We start from the raw sequence: 25,618 nt of genomic DNA, 5'->3' as shown, positions 1-25,618 counted from the left end.
TAACAGACACGGTTTGTACAGATATGTGAGGAGAGAGCAGTGAAACACCCTCACACTGCATAGTCAAAGATGAGGTCTGCTAGCCCAACATCACTGCTCATTTGCATTGCCACCCCCCTGGAGTAAAATGCAGTGAAATGCAGAGTGAAAGGCCACCCCAAAGGCAGTCACGGAGCTGGGTCACACACGGCACCGTTTGGTTTGGTGAAAGGATGTTCCCTGCAGTGCTGCTGCAGCAGAGGATTCACCCACAGGCCTAACCTCACTTCTGGCTTCCTACACCACAAAACCAAGCCTGGGAGGAAGGAGGCTGCCACGCATGTCGCTTGGAGATGCCTGCTTCCAGAACTGCCACTTACGAGGTAAACCCAAGGGGATACCAGAAGCAAACACAACGAGATGCTCGGCAGAGTCACCTCATTGCTCCGGCACTCAAGGGGTGGTGCAGCCACTTGGCACACACCAGTGAGGAAGAAAGTACGAGCAGATTTGTGAGAGGTTTTCCTTGGCCTCCTACGTACGGGACAAATCTTCCCAATGGAACCGACTGGAGGGCTTGTGCGTGTTTGCCAGGCTATCAGGCAGCTCCTGGGCCTGTGGGCCAGAGGCTTTGGGCTGTCGCGTGAAGCACCACGTGCTCTGGCAGGCAAGGCACCTCTTTCCAATTGCTAAAAGCCCAGAACATCTGAGAAATCCCAGAGCTCCGTGGCAGAGAAAATATGAATTCCTGCTGAAAGGAATCCCTAGAAAATAAGGGAAAATGCGAACACAAAAGTACACTGCATGGCTCGGGAGAAAGCCCACCCAACTTCCAGCCCTGGAAGCCCGGAGAAGGGCTGGCAGAGCGTTAAACAGCAGCAAAGGGGGCGGCAGGCCACACTGAATCTGACTTTGCACTTGAAAATTTTGGAGTGATTGCTAAGAGCAGTTCTCCTTCTGTAAACATTTTTGTTACGCCTGTGTGGGTGTGAAGGAAAGTGCAGCTTTCATAATACTCGTTCGCAATGGAGCATTATGCGTACGCGAAGAAACCCTGGGTGCAGATCGGCTGAAACAAGTCAGTGGGGCGAGGTCTGAGCTAATAGACAAGCAGCTCCTTCCTGATTGCGGTGCCAGGTAGACCTCGATGAAGCAGGAAATCATGAGCAGTAGAGATTATTTTGTCTCTAGGTTTTACTGCCACATGGACAGTCAGTGGAAGATTTGCTCAGTTCTTGATCCTTGTTGTCTGCGATCGACTGCATAAGCTTAGAGGATGAGAAGAGTTTTGAAAAATCAGCCTAAAATTGGGTGGATTATATAAACCTAAAACTAGAGACTGAACAACCCCCCGTGACCCAGTTCTCCCACCGAGGACATCGGCTCCCCAGCAATGCAACTTTGCTTCCTTCCATGGAAAAGTGTCAAAAGAGAGAAGAAAAAGCCTATAAATAGCCCTTAGGAAGTAGTTTTTCTCTTGCTTTGGCAGTAATTATGAAGCACACGGATTTACTATAGAAAAAGATCAATTTTCCATTTCCCAGGCTGGGCTGCAGTACTCAGAGCATGCTCACAGGCTCACAGCTCCTCAGCATACAGTCTATAAAACCCAAATGTCACATGTGTGCACGCACTTTGCAAAAACACTTATTTAAATCCAGTCATCAGCTCTAGCACTGGTGGCTGCCGACTGTATTAGTGCTACTGTCGATACTAAAAAACAAGCTGTCTGGAGCTATCTTTGGTAAACACTTAGAGCAAATATCTTTGGTTATGATCTTAACGAAGCCAAGATGACTTTCTGCATGAGTAAACACGCTATTGTTGTAAGCCCAACCTCAGCAAAACAACAACAAAAAATGCAACCTCCTCCTCTTCTCTGACTATTTCTTAGGCAAGTTTAAAAGCCCAGGGCTTGATCTGGATTGCCCAGTTCAATCAATGAAGTCAAATCCAGTGGCGTTACACCCCAATGGACACTGGTGTAATTGAGACCAGATTTTGGCCTCAAGAACCTTTAAAACCATTTCTCCTCCCTCCCCCCAAGAGTCACATTTCTAAAGGGGAAAAAAAAAATAAACTGAACAAGTATTGTCAGTAGGACAACTGAATTGTAAAGGGAAGGGGAAAAAAAAAGTTAAAAGAATACTTTAAAATACTTTAATAAGAGCGACACAAACGTTACCAAATGGAGGTTCGCAATGGCAACCGGCCAGTCGCCCCAAGGATGCAATCAATTTGCATAAAACAGAGCAGACTGCCGCCACCCTGGTGTTAATGGCAGAAGAAATCCCAGCTCCTGCACCTCATACGCTGACTCTCGTAGCTTTTATTCTACGTTGCAGTGGACTGAAGGCACAATTCACCTGGTAAACCTATTACTTGAGTGTTTCTGAAGGCTCTTTTCCAAGCAAGCACAGACTTTGCCTGGCGCACAGCAGTTTGGTGTGCACCAGCTACAGAATGATGTGTGCTTCGGTGTGCTGCTGGTCCCAGGTAAGACACATGCAACCCATGGGAGGGCACTCACATAGCGCCAGTCTAGTAACAGCCACCCTGTTTCAGTTTCAAACCTGTCCTGCAGCCGATTGTGTCAGATAACAGACACCGGCAGTATGAATCAGCCTGAAAAAGACCACGTGAAGATCTCTTGAAACTATCGATGATGGCTTTAAGTTACCTCTGAGTCTTCTACCAGGGTAAATCATCCTCAGTAAACAAAGAATTCTCAGAAGCTGCGTAGTGTCTGCTTCGCTACGGGACTTTCCCCCCCATTCTGGTCTTTGAAGCACTTGCTTGATGGCTTCATATTCACACCCCATGATGATGCTGTGATGTGAGGAGCTTTCTGCCACCTCCCTGAGTTTGCAAAAGCGCAACGTCCAGCCCATTGCCCTGCAGGCCCTGAAGAGGAGAATTAAGGGCTGGTACCATTTGGTACCATCCTCATCCTCCATCCGGGGAGCTGAAGGCACTGTCTGCCCACAGTCTTCCCATCAGACTCAGTTACAATTGCCCTGGGACCTGTCCCCACCTGACAGCTCAGAATTCTTTAAATCTACTTTCTACAACCCTTAAAAACAGATAAATGATCGGAACTGGAAATGCAACGTCACTGAAGTGCGTGGGAGAGGGGGAAATAGAAAAAGTAAAAAGAAATCACAGGACCTGCTTTCTGAGTGCTGTTCTTTCAGTGCTGAAAGTCACGGATTGCCTATAGATCAGACGGTGCCACAGTGGTGATGGAGCATGAAACCTCACTTAACTCCCACTTCGCAGCCCCTGCAGCCCTGCGCTGGGATCCCAGCCCTGGCGTTGGCCACATTCCTGCCATCCGCCCCAACAGAAGCTAAACCTCACCGGTTGCATTTTAGAAAAACAACAGTTTTCCTCATTTCATACTGAACCACTGATGCAACAAGCCAGTGTCTGAATGGGACTGTAACCTGACCCGCCAGCAAGTTGTTCAAGTGCCATTAGGGAAAGGGAAAAAAATAAAAAGGCAAATATACCAATATCCAAATGTGAACAGACAGGATTCCTGATTTACGGGCAGCAAGCAGGGTTCAAATTGAATCTGTGTTGCCTCAGCAAAGGCATCTGCTTATTGGACGATTTGTTTTTTAATGACCCTTCAATGTTGCTTTTGCAGAATCCTAGTTAAAATGCCATGTTGAATAAGGGCAACTCTGTGCCTCGTACTGCCGCAGCCCGGTCCTGTGGTAGGTTCAGGACTGTGCTGTGATTTGTGAAACCTGTACTCTGATACTCTAGGAAAATAAACACAGCCCAGACAGAGAAAAGAAATACAAGAGTGAACCCCAAAGTGCTGAGTTCTTTCATACTCAGGTGTGGGCCCGCCAGGCTTTAAATATTATTTCTGTTTAATCATGCAATAGCTATGCAAGACCTCAAGTGGAACGAAACAAAACCAGTTTATGTGCTTACTAGTAATAATATGGATTCTGTCATAGGAATGCAGTATTTACTGTTGAAGTTATTAAGAATTAATTATTTCCCCTAAATTACTAGGTAAAAAGATTAAGAAACAAAGGTATTTCTAAAGGAATGTTTGATTAATTCCAATAAAGGTAATAAAAATTCCTTGTATTTCAGACAAGTGTCTGCACTCCTTTTAACACATACCCAAACCACACCAGCCCAGTGACCACGCTAAGAAGCCGGTGGGTACTTCCCGCTGAAGAGCACACCACAACAAGGAAACCGGTGGAGATGGACAGCACAAACAGCTCATGCCCCATTACCACACCAAGCAGGCATATGTTTAGCAATTTCCCATGGTCAGCTAGCACCTGATCAAAGAGGTGCCTGGTCTGAGGCATCCACTTTGTCTCTCATTGGCACAACTTGTGTGGCAACGAGCATCCATTCATCCCAGAAGAACTCAGAGGGACTGTCCACAGAAGCATCCCAGCACTTTGGTGGAACATCAAAGCACGTAGAGCTTTACAGATTACAATCAACAACCTGAAGAGCACAAAAAAGCCTTGTGAGGAAGCCAGTGCAATTCACAGAGTTCACACTGATGCAACATGCTCACACTAATCACCTTATTAAATGGGAGGGCTACCAGAAAGCTAACAAGTAGCCTTTGAGGGCTGGCTATTTGGCTTTTCTAAGTTGAGGAAGAGTCAAGAGAGGGAAATGACATGGCAAATACTGTACTGGACCATGGTAGAGACCCTTATTCATTAAAAACATTAATATGCAGTGGAGTCCTCATTGCTTTGGGGGAAATGAGAGCACTTTGGGGTTCTAAAGTATCCCATGATTGTGAGTTTATCTGGCAAGAAAAGAATATAATCCATAATAGATGGGAAAGTCAGCCTGCCTTTCTTGGTTCAGCTCGCTTCCCCCTCTCTCCTACCAGCACCACTTCACTGTCTGGATGAAGCCTCAGCTGGAACAGAGCTCCTGGCTTTGAACTGCTGAGTCTTCAAACTGCAGAGCAGATAGGGAACACCACACAGCTTTGTCTGCAGCCAGGCTTATTTAAGCCTCATCTGAAGCTTTCACCTCTCGGATCTGTGAATGCTGCTGCTGATTCATAACGAGGCAGAGAAGTACTCTATTAATCAAACCCAGCAGAACATTTTCTACAGGAGGCATTTATGTGAATGAGAACAGCATATGAGGTTACACTTAGTAAGGAAGAAAATTACAAGGGGATCTCAGTTCTCGTGCTTCAGGGCATAAGCTGATCACCAGATGGGGTCAGGAAGAATTTCCCCCTCCTTCATTCGTAGATATACTGTTGCACAATAGGTAAACTATGGGTACACAAGGAAGGAAGAGAGAAACTGATTATAGCCCCAGATTTTCCCTCTGTTTTTTTGGGAACTGTCATGTCCCCAGATACTGTCAGACAGAAGACAGTAGGTTAGAAAAAATATTGGGCTTCAGTCTGGCAGTTCTTACCCAGTAAATGATATGCACAAGAGTCCTGACTTCACACGTCCAACTAAGAAAATGCTAAACCTGGCCAAAAAAACTGCTCTGGGAAGCTGGTGGGCAGCAGGTACTGTGCAATGAGTGCTATCGACATACTTAATATATTGTAAACGTGTCATACATAGTTAAAGGTAGACTTCTATATCTGGGAGTACTTTGTCACAGCTCATGGGAACAATTTTTTTGTTTCAATTCTATGAGTGCTTTGGGTTCAAATTAACCCACTTACTTCTCTTCCTTACTGCGAATTAATAAACCAGTTGAACTTAAAAAAGAAGAAAAAGAAAGAAGAAGAAAGCCACAACACTTTGTTAAAACCACTAAGTTTCAGCTGGTATCATGTCAAAACCACTTGAAACATGAAACCAGAAATCTTCCTAGGTTGACTCAAAGACTATGTCTACACTAGGAGTGCTTTACCAGTAAAGGAATATTGGTGTATTACATTGGCAAAGGACTCCGGGTGTAGATGCAACTATAGCAGCAAAACTGAGTTTTAAACCAGTCTAGTACATTGAGTCGAGAGTTTTGTTGACAAACTTGCATGTAAGTTAAGTTCTCCAACGGTTCTAGTAAGTGAATTGGTCAGGACAACACCTCTTCACATCCCAGACAGATGTGAATACATCAGCAGAAGTTGTGAGTGTAGAAATGTCCAAAATTAGATAGAGGTTGCTTTGAAACTCTTTTGAAAAATATAGCCAGCTCTGCATTTAGAAAAAAAATAATGACAAAATCAGTTTATTTTGTAGGCTATACAGTTTTGTTGCAAACTTCTGGCATAGCTGCAGTTAAACATCTTATTTCACGCTTATAATCTGTGACACGTGGTATTTTATGATTTCTCTCAACACATTGAAATCTGTCTCTCAGCATGCAATCATAAATGTTGCATACAACCCTGATAAGCAACCTTTGGAGATTTCTCTCTAACCCAGTTCGTTTATTGTAACATTGGTCAGCACTGGTGCTAGAAGGAAACTGCCACATGAGAAGAGTGTGTTACTGTTCTGACAAAAAGACCATTGAGTTCTGGCTGCTTCACTCAACACCAGTGCGAAATACAAAGGCTGAATAAAAATGTTCATTCTAATAATGCACTAATATGTACTATTGCACATACAGAGGTAAAGGCAGAGCAACATGACACTTAGAATTTCACCAGATTCCTACTCGATGTACCCAGAACAACTATTTTTGGACCTATGGCAAAAAGATATTAAAAAAAAAAAAAAAGACATTTTCAAATGCTATAGAAGAAAACTATTCCCACCTAGCTTTGCCTGGAACACATCTCTCACTATGTAACAGCCTCTTTTTCTACAGTTGAGACACAAATATCCATCCATAAGCAATTACTACCATTGCCTGTGCAAGTCAAACCTATGGTTCTGTCTCTTACCTGTAATCTGACTCTGTCCTTGTGGATTAAAAGGACTTGGTGCAGAGTTCAGAGAGGGCCGTGGGCTCTGGGTCGGGACCCCTACTCTCATACTGGGATGAGGAATGCGCCCTAAATCACTGAGGCGTTCAGAGAACAAACTAGGTTTAGAGTCATCAAGCTTCTGTCTGTGCCCTGGAAACAGTAAATCATAAAATAAAAGCGTTAATAACAAGATTTAGTAATTTAACATACCAAATAAAAAAATAAAAAAGGCCTCTAAGGACCTGTTATTAGATTAATGGACTTTGTAGGTATCACAGCTACTCCACATCACAGCTACCCCAATAACACAGCAACATCGGTGGGGGGTTGTGTTTTGGACATAGTTGTGCTGGTGAAAGCCTTAACTAGCACAACTGTGCCCATGCAGATATGTAACATGTTGTAATTTGGATCAAAATAAGCACTTATGGACACCCACACAAGGTCTTTTTTTTTTTTCTTTTTTAACTATACTGATAGTTAAAGGGGCAAAACTTTTTTTCCAAGAGCAAGCCTCATATATAAGTAGAAGTTAACAAGTGGGACAATTATTCCATGCCTGGTTTATATGTTGTTGTGGATTTTTGCTAAGAAAATGCATGTTTTTCATCTCCCCAACCTTTTTTCTCTTTTTATTTAACTCTGTCATGGCTAGTTATAAGTGTCCATTCCTCCATAACTCGGGAGCTTTTCCAAAAAGTAAATAGTCATTTAGGAAGGGCAGTATCACAAGGAATACTATCAAAGCTTCTGGCAAGGACTGGGTCCTACACTGCCCTTGCATGGTCAGCCTTCCTCCATGCTCCTACTTCTCTCCAAAAGGATGTTTGCTGCCTCTGTGTCATAGGGCTGCACTGGGAGAAGTCTTTTATGGGTGCTCAGTTGTCAAAATGTAAAGGGGAAAAATTACAAGAGCAACAGGATGCACCAGCTGGCAGGTTGGTACTCTTCCTATTGTCATTTAGATGTTTCAGGAGTAAAGGTTTTACTTCTCTAGTTCTTGCATTTTTTTCTCCTAAGTTTAATTACTTTTCAAAGTAGTTAGAGGTGCTTGTCGCACAATGGCGGCTTTGGATGTGAGGCACGGAAGGCGTTATTTCTATTGTTCAACATATGGAGAAACAGGCACGCAGAGAGATTAAGGTCAGGACTAATTTTACTTAACTTTAGCCATTCATAAATCAGGCATCTAGTCTAAACTCTTCTAATGTAGACTTCCTCTAGAGTTAATGGAAAGAAATAGCTACTTCCAGAGGGCAATTCATCTCATTTGTCTCTGACACCAGTCTTAAAACGGGATGATTCACCTACTGAATTTGCTGTCTCTTCCTTCTCTGATCAGAGAGGGAGCCCACATGACTAGTTTAATTAGACACCCTCACCATTAGTCAACATTAAATGGAATTAATCTTACCCTAAGTTAACAACTAAGGTCACACGAAAAGCCTCTGGCAGAGCTGAAATGGGAGCCCAGATCCCCTGATTGCAACCCAGAAACACAGCTGCCTCCGTCCTTGTAAAGAGAGCTGGGGTATCAACACAGGCAATAACTGGGTAGGATATTTTCATGCTTATAACATTAAGAAGGGTCCCTGTTATGGTTTGGGGTTGAAACCTTCCAGATGATCTCCAGTGGTTTGTGATAAACTGCATTATCCCTCAGCAGTGTGAATGCAGCCCTCTGCTTGGAGGCTACGAGAGTTCAGCTTTGCAGACACGGTCAGATTGCCCCATCAGTCTTAGGGCCAAAGAGCCAATTCTGGCACTGCTTAGTTTAACAGTATAAATGAGGCCACTGAGCCCTGGGATCTAACTATCAGTCCACCACTCTTTATAAAATGCAATTTAATGGTGTCTGTCACTACAGCACTGAAGTACGTGAGTTCACATCATCTAACTGGGACCACGGCGCCCAAATATGACTGAAGGCAAAGTGATTTCTGTAATAGTTAACTTTTAACTAGACTTAGAGAAATCAGGGTTCTAGATTGTGGAGCCTCCCTCCTTGGAGATACTCAAAAGCTGCCTGGACATGGCCCTGGGCAACCTGCTCTGGGTGTCCCTACTTGAGCAGGGGGGTTGGACCAGATGGACCCAGAGGTCCCTCCCAACATCAACTATTCTGGGATTCTGGGATTCTGGGAAAACTGAAGTATTCAGGTCGGGAGATGAGAAGAAACAGAATGGAATTTAATTTTGGAGAAACTTCTCTAGTAATTTTTAAAAATTAATTAGTTGACCCATTATTCTGTGCTTTGAAGTATGATTTTTCTCCCCCATGATGACTCAATATAAAAACATGGGGTAGGTGGGAGCTTTCTCATTAAAGAGAAGGAGCTGCTGTATGTTAGAGACCTACAGAACTACCAGCTAACACAGGTGACTCCTTTCTTTAAGAGGTATCAATCACTTCAAATGGGGAACGATTTCTGGTGGGCTTGTAACGACTCCATAATGGTGGCTTAATTAATAGGATAACATCTAGCCTGGTAGTCTTTAGCATTATCTCTTCAATCTATGTAAATTACAAGTTGTACAAGCTGGGTGCTGCTAAATCTAAAGAAATAACTTTCACACACACAGTCAGTACTCTCTTGGGATTTTTCCTTCTGCATCTTCTTTTTTTTTTTCCACATTTTTTCTGTTTTTTTGCCTTTCCCTTTGCTAGTTGCATTTTCTAGTCTGTTTTTTTTTTTTTTTTTTCCACAGAATCCCCTTCCCCTCCCCTTTTCTCTTTTATTCATTCCTAGTTGCATTTCAGCAAGTTCAAGAGGGCTCAAAATAAGGAAAACACTATTAGCCTATCTCTGACCTTACACATCAGGGCTGCCTTTACCTGGGAATGAATCTATCCCCAAAGTTAATTTGATTTTGAATTTTGATAGGAAAACCCTGCCCCGTGTTTATCCAGCGTCCTTTTTGCTAGAGAATCATAAAATGCTTTCCCAAAAAAACAGTGCACAAACTATTTTGACTGTCTTCTGCTCACTTACTGAGCAATCACTATATAGGGAACCACTCCTGCACCAACCTGTGCCCGATAACAACCAGCTTTGCTTCCATCATGCTCTGTTTGCCAATAGCTTTTCTAGAAAAGATATTGTGTTTAACTACTCGTATTATTATCATGAATTGGGTCTATCACAGAAAGACAAAATTCAACAGGATAGCAGTGCACTTCAATGTAGGCAGGGGGGAGGAGAATAAGAAAGATTCCCACATCTGTTTGAACTGGAATAATTGAGAGATGTGTGGATTCGAGTGTTGTCATCACCACCATCCCCTCCCCCCAAAAAACGTAGGGAAAAGAGAGATCTATGCACATCTGGAAGACCCCAGGCATCAATGGAACTGCAAGTCCCCAGAAACCAGCAAGGGGCCGAAGACAGACTTGCCTTCCCCTTCTGGTCACTTAAAATTTAGGGCTGTAACACAGAGTCATGTTGTTACAAAGAGACCCACAAGGAGCCACATTCCCCCAAGTGAAACGTCCCCATATCATGAGATTACATTACAACTTTGCATGCTATGGTTTACTGTGCTTTCATAAAAGCTAAGATGTGCCCACATTGAAAGTAAGTAGGAAACTCAACAAAAAACTTCGTATTCAGGAGGTGCTTGCAAAGAAGTGTAGGAAAGAAACTTAAATAGTTCTCTTGCCCTGATTTCTGTGAAAAAAAAAATCTTATTAAGCACAGAGCAGCCATGAGGCACTGGTAAAAAGGCCTTCTAAGTAGCACATAAGCAGCAGCAATGAAATATGCGATACATGTTTAAAACTCATTCCACAAGCTGCTTTTCATCTCTCATTGATATATGTGTCCGTTGACAGAGAAATTCCTGATCCCAGGGGAGTGCGCTAAGAAAAGCTGTATTCCTTGGTCTCAGTCATGAGGCATAATTTTATTTCAGGAAAAAAGATTAGGGTAGTAAGTGTGGATAGCTCAGTGAGAATCTGTGATCTGCTGCAGCAGTGATTACATTAAAAAGCAGTATGAGGCTACAGAGAGGATAGGATAAAATAATGTTGCAGCTATCCCAATGCCAGGACTCGGCGCCTAGGATGGTCCTGCCAGCAACACTGCATTTAGTGTCGGTTACTCCGTTACAAAGAAGATTTTGTGGGATGGCTTGGGCTTACTGAGAGGGGACGAAATAATTAGGGACACAGGCAGCCTTTGATAGGAAATGCAATCAAAAAGGCTGAGACTGTCACGTGAGGTGACACAGGGTAAGGACGAGACCCAACAGCCACTGGAATAGAGCAGGTCAAGAAAGTGGAAAAGAAATGAAAATAGCTTGGAGTTAATAGACAAAAGCTATACAAACTGTTCTGGCTTGTCTGCTGTCGTAGCACAAAACATGTGCCGAGCAATACCCCAATCTCTCACCACCACTCAGCCCTTTCAAACCAAACACCAACATGAATATCAGTTTCTGGAGACAGAAAGCTTTGCCATTAATCTTCCTGGTGCCAGTTTTAGCCCTTCTGCAGGAACTGACCAAAAATAGCACCGAGGGAGTGCAACAAAGTCAGTGCAAGCCGCAGCTAGCCAGCCGGAGCCTGCACCCACCGCCGCGGCCCGCCAGGGCCTGACAGCCTCAGTGCGTGACAAAATAGCACCTGGGAGCTGCTCTGTTCAGTTACCACACTCCAGCCATGGCAGGAGATGTAAGAAGGCTTCACCTCCAGATTAATCATTCCAGTTTAAATGAAATGAAGGAATGTCTTCCAGATCAAAGCAACGCAATCGCGAGTCGGCTGGATGTGGTAACTGGAAGGGGACGCGAGCTCGTCCCTCAGCCCTGAGCTTCCACCGCACCGCAGGAGAAGTCAAGATGTAAATCGGGCCGTGGAAGAGGCTGACTTGCAGAATGTAAATGTGGTGTTGATGCTTGAAGATCTTTCCCTCCTCGGGGAGGAGGGGTGTGCGTTTTTATCTTTCAGCTTGTGGGTGTGGAACTGAAAACTAATCAGATTATGCTACACGTGGCCTAGCCAGATGCTGACATTCAGGGACACCCTTTCTTTGTACCATGTACACCACCCACTGTTTTTTTGTTTTTGTTGATGGTGGTGGTTTTTTTCTTGTTGTTTTTTTGTTTTGTTTTGTTTTTTTTTTGTTTTTTGTTTTTTCTTTCCTTCTGGTACCAAAGTGATCTGGTTACCAGATTGTCGACAGATGTTTTTATCGCTCTGAAGTGGAATAGCTATTTTCGGTCATCACCCATTTCTTTTTCACTTCTGCCGTAGCGAAAACAAAAAGTTGCATGGGAGTCAGGTGTCTCTGTAAAAAATGCTGAGGGATGCAGAAAGGTCGTGAAAGCAAAAAGCTGGGCCATCTCCTGCTGGGGACGCGTTTGCTGGGATGATGGTCAGACACAAAACACCACCACTGTTGGTGTTTGCTCTATGTTGTGGTGTGCTCGGCACCAGGAGCACACAGGGGAAGTTTGGGGTGTCACTCCATGGAGGTTTACAGCTTGCAAGGGCACATTAAATAAAAACCCTTTAAATGCTGAGGCCAGTAACCGAGGCTTCATATGCAGCAGTGGCTCTGGGTTGAGTGTTGAGATTGAAAGAGAAGAAAACTGCAGGGGAAAAGGAACTTACTTTAAGGCTAAGGGGCAGCACAAAGAAGAATCACCCAGATTACGCCCTACGAATTACAGCCTATACAGACCAAGCTTTCTCTGACTTCAGAAGAAGGATATCTGAGCCCAAGAGCTCAAGTTTTGATCATTCCCACTGTTCACTAAAGGTAAAGCTCTTTAGAAATCTAAAGAATGGGTATATATTTTCCTACTAACTTTATAAATAGAGGCATCTTTGAGACACTCTGTCTTTTAATGTTAATATGCTAGTGACAAATTTCTGTGTACACAACGTAGAAGACGATTTAACATCACAACAAAAAAAAGACAGGTTACATGTCCTCTGAATTTCAGCACAATTTCTCCTTAAATTCTCTTTGGACATGCTCCTGCATTTCATCCCATTTGATCCTATGGATCGGATGTAACTGGAAGATACTGACTGTGAATTCAGCTACAGGCTTGTAAAGGTGAAGTCACATTGAAGCCACGGTAAAAGAGTTCGGACCTGAGCCTAAGGCTTCTTAGCAGCTGTTGCGCAGGGACTGAGTAATGCTGCACATTCAGCATGAAGCAAAGACATTCATTGTTCTGTTACAAATTTCAGACAATACATCATTTCTGCAAGATAGCACTCCAAAGGGCTGTCAGTCTATGCTCTGGAGGTAAAAATAAGAGAGCCATCAATCAGCAAAAGCCCAGAAGATTCACATCAGCTCTTCGCAAGCAAAAACGTGTGAAGCAAGTCACAAGAGTCGCTCTTGTGACAAACCCATCCTCCCCAGGCTGGCTTCCCTCTGCCATCCCCTGGCCCACTCCTACCGAACACACATAACCCGAGTTCATGAAAAAGAAAAACAAAATGCAAGAGAGCCAAACAATTTTTCACCCACGAAAGGGAAAAGCTTGGAAGCCTTCCAGTCTCTTGGGTAAAGACACAATTATGAGAAGAAAAATATAATCTACCCAAGAGACATAATTACATAATTAGGCCATAGGCTGTGCATAGGAAAGGTTCTTATAATTCATACAACAAGGATCTACATAGGTGCAGTAACTGCATTTAATTCACTCAATAGAGGGAAAAAAAATATGTTTGTTTTTTAAATAGCTGAGGGCACTGGTTTGCATTAGACTGGAGAGCTTATTCTCCCAGCTGTACACAGAGCCCTATTAGTGTCAACAGGAGTCACACAGGCGCAGGCAGGAAACAAGACCCCATCTCTTTTTGTTCTCAAAAAAAGACATATTTTCTACCCAAAGCAGGCAAGGCCTGGATGTGAAACTACTGCCGACAAGTGAAAATAAGTAACAAACAAGAACGTATGCTGTGGATGGGTTCAGTTCCTACACAACAGATCTAATGCAGCCCATTGGCAAAATCCCACTGAACTTCTCACCCCTGACCCCTGCTCTCCCAAAGGTCCGTGAGGATTGCTGGTATGGCTCCAAAAGGGCCAGATCCAGCTCCCAGGGGAATCAGTTATGTTAAGGCCTTCCAGGAGCTGTGGCTCAAAGCCAGGGTGAGCAGAGGCAGGGGTAGGTTTGAACCCTAGTTTTTCCCATGTTGAGGTCAAGCCCTGGGAGCATCTCTGGTGTCAATGGTGATCTCCCCATTGACTTATCAGGAGCTAAAGCTCAACTGGCAGGCTGCCCCCCAAGTCTGGAATGAATTAAAAGCTTCCAGCAGGTTAAAGGGAGGAAGGGGCAGGAAGGGTGGGGGGAAGTTATCCCATGGGTACGTAAACTGTGCCCCTGAGTGCCCATGGGAATGAACCTAACTCAACCCTTGAAAAGCCTTTGGGAATATAAAGTGTGATCAATGCTTTTTAAAATTCAGCTGGGGTCTGTGAAAAGCACATATCCGGCTGAAAGACAGACCCAGAGGTCAGGGTTTTTCAGCAAATTGCAACAGCTGCAAAGTAGCCTCTTGCTCCCAAAATTTCTCTAAGCAAGGAGGCGGGAGCAGGGCTCCGAGAGCCCCAGGCTGCTCCCAGGACACACAAGGGACATGTGGCAGGGACTGGGGTGGCCGGGAAGCTTGCACAGGGAAAGTTGTGTGAATAGAGCAAAACTGGAAGATTTGATGAATGAAAATGGAGAGGCACTTTGAGGATAGGGACAAGAAGAGCAACACGGTGCTGGAGTGGGTCTGCTCTTGCTCTGGTTCTCCCCAGCACCTCAGCTCACCCCCGTGATGCCAGGTTCACTTCTGCCCCTCTGCTGTGCCAACCCTCAGCTCTCCAACTCACTCAACAGAGCAGCACGGTCTCTCCTCACCATGACTCTCCTGTATTTCTATTTTTCTTTTCTCTCTTTTCAAGTTTTTGAATTCTGACTTGGATCCTGAAGCTCATTCTGCGCAGCTAAGCAACATCCCTTATGAACATCATCACAAATCGGCTGGCTGGGGAGGGAGCAGGTGGGAGCCCCTCGCACCACAAGGCTCTACCTTCACCTTTATCCATCATTCAGGAACATAAAGGAATCTGTGTGCGTATGTGCCAGGAAACCAGCTAAACATTGCTGGCATCGCTGCTCAGAGACACTAAAGACAACTCGTATAAACAGAGACTGTCACGCAAGTCTCGGTCCCTGCCTTAATTCCCTTTGCATGCTAGTATCTGTTACGCTCTCCTCCTTCTCCTCCCTCCTTTTTCTTTTTTTAGCAGAAGGGGGAAGGCAGAGAGCAAGGGCCGTACTGCAAAAGTGCAAGAGCTCCTCATCACAGCTTTATCATCCTCATGCTAACCCAGCAATATCATTAATTAACAGGAAGACATTTTTCCCCCCAAAAGGTAGTCATCCCATAAAGAGCCCGCCAACTTCTGCTTGCTGCAGCAAACAGCAGTAAAGATCATAGCAAATGAAGGGGGTGGGGGGTGAGAGAAAAAAAAATCTCGAGCTGGCCTCCCTCCAGCTGGCAGGAGGGGTTGGTTTTCTTAATGCTTGCGAAACCTGATTACTTGAAAGGAACGAAAAGGGGGCAATGTGAACACAACCATTAAAACAGATTTAAGATGCTTAGGTTAAATCTAGCCTCAGAGCTCTCCGATGCTGTGCTGCCCTACAACTCCCTGCTCTCTAGACATCAGTAAGGAGCATTTGGGGGTTTTGGTTTTGTTTTACACCCCCAAAACCAAGAGTGTACTGCAGACGGAGCGCTGCGGTTACAATGGGAATTCAGGCATGGAAGAAACAACAGTTAAGCAATAATAGATGGATGTGTGTGTGTTTGTACTGTATCTTTCAACAGATTGTTCTGCTGCATTAGAAGACTACTGTGTTTATATCCATGCAGCAGGTTTTAGGCAGATTGTTTAAACTTGATTAAAGTGGGATATTTCTAAAATAACCCTACTAATAAAACTCAGATGGCTAAAGAAACCTGAAAACGGGGTTAAAAATAAAAAAGATGCCATTTCAATCTACGCTCGCCAGGGTAACATGATATAAACTCCAAAAGAAAACAGTCTTTACAAGTTAGACTTGAAGGATTATCTTGTGTATCAGCACCCTCTGTGGCAGCGTAGCATTTATCCACGTATCCACCCATGTTAATGCTGTTGCACAATTTACTACAGCCTTGATAGACAGATAATTGCTTTATCCACCCAAGTGTAATAAACGGAGTCTACTATGTTAATCCTTGTATTCTTATTGTCTGTGAATGCCAAGTGAGGGAGAGACTTACACCAAAAACCCTACCCTCTCATTCCAAAACTACTGGAGTTTACTCACCCTCAGACCTGCTAAAGTGTTCTCATTACATTCCACTCCCCTGCCTGCAGTGCCAAGTATTTTGAGTAGTATCAAGTTATCGTTATATAAAGGGCACCTACAGTCAGGCTAGATGGAGGCAAAAGCCAGGATGCTTCAGCCTTTGGGAAGAAAAAAAAAAAACAAACCACCCTGAAAGATCTTTTCCCACTCAGTAAATAATACAGACCAGCCATTATTTGTTCTTGGGCATAGCAAAGAAAGCAATTAACCTGTCCTTCTAAACCCGGGCATCTATTCGGTTTGTGTGGAGTCTGTCCGGCTGTTGAGAAATGTCATTTAGCTGCTGGCCCATCAGTGTTTTCCACAAAAATCTATATAGACTTTTTATTTTAAATGTCAAAAACAGGCATATCCTTTGAAAGGTTTACAGATTCCTGGCGGCTCCACGAGCTTAGGTTTGTGGCACCTAATTTGTAATGACAGTTTGATGGATGCCTCCCTTTCTTCCTTCTGAAAGGTATAAAGAATTGGTGGTTTCCCCAGTAAAAATTCTGCTGAGCACCATCCTTTGCTCGTATTTACACACTCAAAAGCCCATTTTAAATGGCCAAAATATGATAAAAGTCTGGCGCTGCCGGCAGCGAGTGGGTTTATTGGGGCAACCATCATGTTGGAGAAGGTGTTCAGCTTTCTGGGTAGTCAGAGCACTGGCACAAGGCCAGCATGCCACACAAGTTTTGAAGATGGACAGCCTGAAGCAGCTCATAAATGATGCAGCCAGGCTTAACAGAGGAAATGTCCTCAAGATCTTGCCAACAGTCCTGGAGGTGAGTCGCAATTTTGATCCCTTTGTTATGCTCCACCTTCATCTGCTACCGCCAGCAGGGGCATTTCTGCCCCAGGTGAAAGCTGGGGTGGATCAAGCTCTGCTCTCCAGCCTTTGAGGGAAAGAGAGCGTCATTAAAGGCTAAAGCAGAGCAACAGGGATGCGTGAAGTGGTGTTACAGGGCAGCCCACTGACTATTGCTATGAGATCTTATTGGATTGTATTTTAAGCATCATTTTAAGTTTGTCTTCAGTCAATTAATATTTATTATTTTCTTGAATAACTTGGATGATGCAACACAAAGCAGGATTTTAAAACCTTGAGATGACACGCAGTAGGGAGAAAGTGGTCCGAATCCAAAAGAATCTTAGCAAATTGGAGAAATGACATTTGCCATATCATCGATAAAATGGCACGAAGTAAAATTGAAGTACGTTGCACTTCGGATTTAAGAAATGCACCACAACAAACAGATAGACCAGATCACTGCTGAGGACGATCTGGGGATAGCAGCGAGTTGCCAGCTGAATGTGAGTCAATAACAGGATTCTGCCTTTAAAAAAATGAAGCAGATGCAGTTCTGGGAAAGATTAATGGTTATGTTGCAGAGAAGACATAGAAGGTAACTATTACACTGCTCAGAAGTGGTGAGACATCAGCTGGAGCGCTTTATCCAGTTTGGGACACCACCCTCTAAGAAAGATACCGACGAATTAGAGAGAATCCAGAGAAGAGCAACAGGAGTGATAAGAGAGTTAGTAAGCATGACCCACATGGAAAAGTTGAGGGAAATACATTTGTTTAGTCTAGAGAAAGAGAAGAGTGGGAAAGGACATGATAAGAGTAAAATGTTTCCTAAAGAGAATGGTAATCAATTGGTCTCTATGTCAGCAGAGAAGGGAACAAGAAAAAGCTGGCTTCATTTGAGGTAGAGGAGATTTAAGAGATTAATGTATGATATTAGCAACCTCCTTTTTAAGTATGAAAGAAAAAGCACAAAACCCAGACTTGGTAAGTAAGTGGAAGGCACAGTACTGGAGGATTTAAGAATTTGGACAGACGTCAGTGATGATCTAAGTATATATAATACTTCATCTAAGGAAAAACGGACTAGGTCGCCTGAGGTTTCTTTTAGCCCCGCTGTCCTAGGACTCGGTGAGTGCCTGCGCTTGGGTAAGTCACGTACACAACGCTTCTAACACAAGTGCATCAAGTCAGACAGCTCAGGCTTTTTGTGGGTCTGATGCTGCAAAGCGTTCAGCATCTCCAACTCCCGTGAAAAGGCACAGTGAAATTCAGGCTGTGTCTGCTTGGGTTTTTCAGACCATAAGGAACCACAGATTGGAAGCGCTGGTATTAACCCCTCTGTGCCATAGTTTCCTCCAGCTCTAACTTCAGTATAACTTTGCCATCTCTTTGTCTCACAGTGGATATTGCAAAATTAAATTCTCCATTAATTTAGCAAGCATGACTCTTAGTTTCCACTTGTGTTCAGGGGAGAAAAAAAATGAAATAAAACTAGTATTTCATGCCCAGTGCTCGAGAATGTTCCCGCATCCCCAGGTGAAAGTCATGGAAATCATTAACATGTTACGAGTCTACAGTTGGTTTTGGCTGTTGCTTTCTTGTTTGTTCTTTTGTTGGTTATTCAAAGAGTGATGGTCACACACAGAGTAGCCTTGGCCATCCCCTTCTGCTAAAACATGTGTTTTAGCAAAACCTCCTCCCCATGCCAGTAATAAGAACAAAACCCATCAAAATGACAAACTTCTTGGGGAAAAAAAATCACTGGGCAAGGACGCAAAATGTTTTGGACAATCTGTGTCTTCTTTGACTGTAGGGAACTCCTCGACACAGTGAAAGACTACAAAATGCTGAGGTTTTCCAACCAGACAGCCTCGTTATGGGCATTATTTTCTCCTTGTTGTGCTTCATTTCTACCCACCTCCACCAGACTTATTTCTTTGACAATTGTAGCAAAGACTTGTAGAAACTTAAATTTGGCCGTGAGCTACACAAACATAAAGCCCATCCCTGCTACAGAAGCTCCAACTCTATATACATTCATCTCGCATTAAAACTTCCAAGCCCTAAGGCTGACTGCTGCTGCCCCAGACCAGCTGTTTAACAACATCACGTCCGAAACCCAGCAAAGCGCCGTAAGCTTATGATATGCAAGTCCCCAGCCAAAGCTTTGTAGGTTCCTAATTCAGTCCTTACTCCAGAGTCGAGCCATTTAACCTGCTCAGAGGTGATGCCTCGCATCAAAACAGAGCCAAAACCCTGGGGAGACCAAGGGGAAGGCGACACAGCTCATGGGCTGCATTTGGCCACCAGGCACGTCATTGTTTTTGAAGGGCTCGGGCAGGGGGCTGACCCTATAGCCTACGGTTGTAAAGTTTGTTTAGCAACAGGGAGCCTCCCGTGAACTTAAAACAATAGGAAAACAGAGTCCTGGAGAATAAATCTCACCAGCCGGTTGCCTGCGAGTTTGGCTACCAGAAGGTAACAAATCCCGAGGAATGCGGGTGGCTGGGGGGACCTGCCTGCGAGAGGCCGCTGGAGGGTGTCCAACACACGCAGCGGGTGATGCCAGTCACCGAGCGGCTGTCGGAGCTGATTGACACCTGGGGACAGCCTGAGAAATGCCGGGGCTGCCACGGGAGAGGATGTCCCGTAGGATTTCCTGGTTGCTTCGTCAAGGGGTGGGCTGTTGAGGCACTGGGGGTCTGAGCAAGGAGACCGTGGAAACCCCAAACACCACTCCCGCTGCTCCTAGCAGCATCCAGCTTACTGCTGAGCGGCTGCTCCTTGAGGTATGGCAGAGCAGGTTGCTCCAAACAGGACCTGAGTTTTAGGTCGGAATTGGTGAGTCTCCCTCTCCTGTACAGCAGGGGAACTTGGAAGACATGAACTTTTGGTCGCTGCCCCCCTGGGCTGGGCAGGACGCAGCACGCTGGACGTGGGAAGCTCTGTCTTGATACCAGCGCCCCGAGCTCCCCCGGGTTCAGTTTTTAAACCAGATCAGAGCCCGCACGATCTGCTTTCACCCTGCTGTAACCACTGCCGTGATTTCACTGCTAAACAGCAAACTACTTGGGCATTACATTGTGGGTGCAATCCTCTGGAAAAAAAAAAATAAGTAAGGGAAATTCAAAGAAACAGAAGCTGTAAATGCCTAGTTATAAAAATCACAGGTCATTCAAGAGGGCAGCTGTGAAGTTAACAGCTTTCAAAGCCGTAGCAAGCTCGCTCACACAGCCCTACCTATACGTAAGCCGCTAGTTCGGAAATACGTGGGAGCGCATTGGATCATCACTGGCACGCACTGCGAATAATCTCTAGGTTTTTTTATTATTATTTTGGTGAGTCATGAAGTCTGGATGCCCACCACAGTGCACCAGTGGAAAACATCTCTGCAATGCGAGAGTGACAAGGCTATTTTATGCCGTTCTCTTAAAACAGTCCAAAATAACACTGAAGTACTTAAATTCTGGAAATACTCATCATCCCCATGCTATTAATATAATCTCTATAGCTCATTCTATTTAAAGCAAGTTTCTTTCCTTGGGTTTCATTTTGTGGGTGGCAAATCCTCATTTAATTCTCAGGATAAAAAAAAAAAAAAAAAAAGGAACCTACAATTGGAAAAATGGGATCATATGGAGCCCAAGCTTTCAGCCAGAGCCACGAACAGAGGTTTTGCCATGGTCTTCAGTGGGAGACAGACTGGCCCTGAAGTTTTTAGAGCTTGCAGAATTTAAACCTTATTATTCCCTTTGTTTTTAATGTTGTATGACTCATTTTAGGAATAACATAGCTGCTTCCACTATAACGGTGACAGTTAGGTGTTTGAACCCTTTGATGTGGAATTTTAGATACAAGCTGTGTAGTCTACCTTTAGCCCTACTGCTTTTTTTTTTTTTCTTTTTCCACTGATGAAATAAACACCCAAGTCATAGGCACCATTTATTACAGGATAATAAGTTCATACGAGGGATTTTCTTTTCTTTAAGCACAAACTTGATTTAATTCCATCAACGAATAATGGAAAATAGAACACAAAGTGCTGTTCCCATTTTGTCCAAGAAAACTAAAACAAGCAATGCTGGTGATGCTGAAGAAATTGGATATATTTGAGTGGTGTGTTGCCTTGATTTTTTTACAAGTAAAACTCATCTGTCTTAACCAATTTAAATGAAGTAAAAAGGCAACAAGAGGGATGGAAATTTTTTTCCAGCTTCAACATAAACTGCAAGGAAGTGAAGGTTTAAGAAAAGAAATCAATTATTTTTTAGGTAAAAGTCTACAGAAAGCTCAGCACTATGAGAAGGAAAGAAATTTCTTTTTTTTTTTAACTCTTCTCCAGGTAGGATGGCTGTCCTTTCACCCTAGCTTCCCACAACACCCATGGAATGATTCTCCTCTGGGCAGCAGCAAAGGGGTTTGGCTCTCAGTGTCCCCATCACTGCTGCTCCTTGCAACGACCAGTTTTGATGCCCAAACAAGTTATTCCTCCCTTGACAAAAAGCTCAGTGTGCTAATGATTCCCTTTGACTGAAGGACCAACACTGAACCCAGTTTCTAATCCCTGATGGATTTAGATGGCCAAACTACTGCCAAGGGTGTTACCCCACGTATCCTCCAAGTATCTGACAACATGGCCAAGAGGACATTGGTTTAAAATCACATCTCTTGCATAAAGTAAGGAAAACTCACTCCCTTCTCTGTGTTGCTGATATTACATTATGTTGTTGGGTGTGGTGGTTCTATCAGAACATCTCTCATGGTGGTAATTTACTTTCTGCCCATCCCTCCGATTTGACAGCAAAAAGTGCTTTTGTGTGTTTTGCTTTCCTTTGGTACAGTTTCTGACTGTGTTTAGGAATGGTTGGTCTGCTAACATTTTGATTGTCCCTGATAATGTTCTAGGATATGTTTCTTGCTTTCTTGTTAACGCTGGTGCAAATCTACACTAAAATATAAATGGATGTACATTTGTACAAATTTGATGAAAGAGGAGAATTGCGGCTGCTGAATTTAAAGTGAAAGTCAAGCCACGCTCGCTTGCCAGTTGAGATGATTGTAACTCTACCAAGCTCTGTGGTTTTCACACCTTCATGTTTAGTGCTTGGATGTTTCCTTCTCTGCTTTCACAAACACAGCGACACGAAAAACGGGCCAAAACATGCGAGCAGTTCCCCCGGCAGCTCTGGGGCGGGTGCGGGTACTGGGTAGGAGTGGCGCTGAGCGCTGCGGCGAGCATCCTGAGCACGGAGCAGGGCGCTGCCCAGCCACAAGCTCAGGACCACAGCACGGCAGAATCGGAAGCGTGAGTGCATTGACAAGAAGCTAGCCAAGCTCTCATCGCTTCAAACCAGGGTAACCCTAGAGTCACCTGTAAAAGCGGCACTGAAATGAGCATGACACGTGTTTTCGGTCTATTCTCCCACCTGCCTGGTGACAGGACGAGGGGGAAGGGGCTAAAGTTGCGCCAGGGGAGGTTTAGGTTGGATATTAGGAAGAACTTCTTTACTGAAGGGTTGTTAGGCATTGGAATGGGCTGCCCAGGGAAGTGGTTGAGTCGCCATCCCTGGAGGTCTTTAAGAGACGTTTAGATGTTGAACTTAGTGATATGGTCTAGCGGAGGACTTGTTAGTGTTAGGTCAGAGGTTGGACTAGGTGATCTTGGAGGTCTCTTCCAACCTAGGTGATTCTGTGATTCTGTGTTAATGGTGTTTCTTTGCTATGCAGTTTGGGTACGTGTACATGGTGGCACATTTCTTCGGGGTCTCTGACTTTGTTCAGAGGCAGCATCATTTATCACTGCTTCAGTAAACCGAAATGAAAGCTTACATGGCTATGCCACCACACCAGCACCTTCACACACGCTAAAAATGAAATTTCTGTGTCTGCTCACAAGGAAGAAAAAAGTATTAATTATGCACAAACATAACAACTTTCTCTAAGTCTGCCTGGAGATCTGAAAGAGAAGTGGCCCTGTAATCACATCTCTTCTGAGAATACTGCCATATGGTTTTAACAGAGGTTTATTTCCTGAAGTGAGAGAGGACTGCAGATTCTCAATCCAACTAAAATAATTATGCAGACAATTTCACTCCATTACTTGCAGTGGAACCCAAGCTGTGTGGTCCTCACATGCTTGCTGACACCTTTAAAGAGACATTAAACCATTTTTATATAAAATTCCCTTAATGGGTGGGATGTAGGATGAATTTCCTGGAAGATTAGCACCTGTCACAGCGCATAAGGCTTGCCTCTGACTCCTGCTTTAATTCCCTTTGGTTGGTAGACAACAAAACTGAGACTGAAGCCTCCAGAATACGCAGCAGCAAAGCATCAACCTGGGGTAACCATCTTTACAAAGGGAAATTTCTCCCATTGCTGAGGTTCCCTATGCAATTATTTTACCTCCCACATTTGACCCTGAAATAGCACAGGCCATATACAAATGTGTGCCCCACATCAAGTACAAGGAAATTTAAATATAGCCTTAAATTTCAGCATGTGCTTCAATTCTTTGTTGAATTATGCTGTGAGCACAAAGCGGAGCCTTTGCCGAGAACATTTTTCCAAACCACCCTGGGTTGCTGATCTTTCACCTCAACTAGACAGACCGGAGGGCAAAACTTCCAATCCTTCAATCAGCAGTGGGTAAAAATCCAGGCAAAATGAAACTGCTTCAACTAAAAACAATAGAAAATGTATTAAAACATCACCTATCCAACTCTGAATGTAAACTACGGGAATATTGTAAAAACAGGGATGTTAACCAAGACACACAATGATTAAAGGAGACTTTAAAGGGAGAAAGGAGACCACCCTTTAAGCACGGAAATATTCCTTTTGGACTAAAATGCAATCTGGCTTTTTTTCGGCTATTGTGTCTGATTTTAGTTACGGTAGCTAGTTTATGAAATTAGCAAACGTGCTACGTTTCAGACTAGCAAATCCGATTAAATCCGAAGAAAGCACACACATACTCCTAGTGTGCCAATCTGCCTGTGGTAGCACAAAGCCCTAATTCCTGGTAGCAAGAGGGTGAAGGAAGAGGAAGGTTTGCTGCAGGATCGGGGGATTTTTCAGAGAGCCTTTCTGAATTCAGTGTAAAATGCTCATTTCTCCAGATCAAAAAGAAAGCAGTGGCTGGGATGTCGGCTCAGAAATCAGACACGCACCAGCAAGCAGGGCAGATCCGAATGGGTCACGGCCTTGTTTTCTTGATGGGTTGCAAACCTTGCCGAGGCGCTGCTTGAGGCTCCCCAGTGAGCACCTTCCTCAGCTGGGTACCGTGGCTCCGCAGCGGTTAATGGCACGCTCTGCGTCTGTGTGGCCTAGCGGCGAGGAAACTGGGCAGGAAACGTGTTTCTAATCTTCTTCTAATGGCAATTTCAACATTATGCTACAGATAATTTATGGTCATGTAAACAGTGAAATCCACCTCTAAATGCTTCAGCTCTGTGTCCTACCACAGCTTTAGTCTTCTGTACGTGGGGCAGGAGCAGGATGCTCTGCTACAGGGTGGAGGATTGATGCTCAGCTCCAGATCATGCAAGTGCTGGATGCAAGGCAAGCTCCTCCCTTGGACTTACTGCCTTCCCTCCCACGTTATCCATTCACCTCATAAGTCTGGAGAATTTTCTCCCATTTCTTGTCTGTCCAGGACAAGGTAGTGAGCAATCACCCTCTTAGCAGTGGCATTGACACTTGGAACTACAAAACAATTATACCTCCAGTAAAGTTGTATTCACCTCTGTTTACCATTATCAAAGCTGCTCTTACTGACGCAACTAAATCAGGTTGGTTTGTTAAGTCAGCAGTACTTTCTAGTTCTCATGCCCTAGCAAAATTCTGGCATGCATTAGAAGGAGCGTGGCCAGCAGGTCAAGGGAGGTGATCCTCCCTCTCTACTCTGCCCTGGTCAGGCCTCACTCACAGGAGTACTGTGTCCAGTTCTGGGCTCCCCAGTACAAAAAAGACAGGGATCTCCTGGAAAGAGTCCAGCGGAGGGCCACAAAGATGATACAGGGCCTGGAGCATCTTCCCTATGAGGAAAGGCTAAGGGACCTGGGTCTGTTCAGCCTGGAGAAGAGGAGACTGAGAGGGGATCTTATCAACGTTTACAAATATCTTAAGTGTGGGAGACAGAGGGATTTGGCCAACCTCTTTTCAGTGGTCTGTGGGGACAGGACAAGGGGTAATGGCCACAAGATGGAGCACAGGAAGTTCCGCACCAACATGTGAAAGAATTTCTTCACGGTGAGGGTGACGGAGCCCTGGGACACGCTGCCCAGGGAGGTTGTGGAGTCTCCTTCTCTGGAGATATTCAAGGCCCGTCTGGACGCCTACCTGAGCAGCCTGCTCTAGGGAACCTGCTTTGGCAGGGGGGTTGGACCCGATGATCTCTTGAGGTCCCTTCCAACCCCTACAATTCTGTGATTCTGTGAAAATGCTCTGAGTGAGCCTTTCGACACAGCAAAGAAATACTGAAAGTGCTAGTGACAGCAAAGCTACCAACATATTTTTTTCCGAGCTAGGTTGAACAATGCTCTCTCTCTCCCCCAAACCTTCTGTTT

The 25,618-nt window shown here is 44.4% G+C and overlaps 1 protein-coding gene across 2 annotated transcripts in view; it reads right to left on the bottom strand.

Annotated features, from left to right (window-relative positions):
• Window positions 1–25,618, bottom strand: part of RUNX2 (RUNX family transcription factor 2) — a 154,729-nt gene that overhangs the window by 32,705 nt on the left and 96,406 nt on the right. Inside the window, exon 6 of one of the 2 annotated variants that reach the window (XM_040554263.1) lies at window positions 6,854–7,027. The exons of the other annotated variant lie outside the window; for it this stretch is intronic. Within the exon in view, the coding sequence (XP_040410197.1) occupies window positions 6,854–7,027 (174 nt within the window). The remainder of the gene's footprint in view (window positions 1–6,853; window positions 7,028–25,618) is intronic. 2 annotated transcript variants of the gene reach the window in all.

Source organism: Cygnus olor, chromosome 3 (genome assembly GCF_009769625.2).
Source record: "Cygnus olor isolate bCygOlo1 chromosome 3, bCygOlo1.pri.v2, whole genome shotgun sequence".
Taxonomy (NCBI): domain Eukaryota; kingdom Metazoa; phylum Chordata; class Aves; order Anseriformes; family Anatidae; genus Cygnus; species Cygnus olor.
Note: the sequence above shows the minus strand (reverse complement) of the source record. Positions and strands in the feature narration are given on the sequence as shown.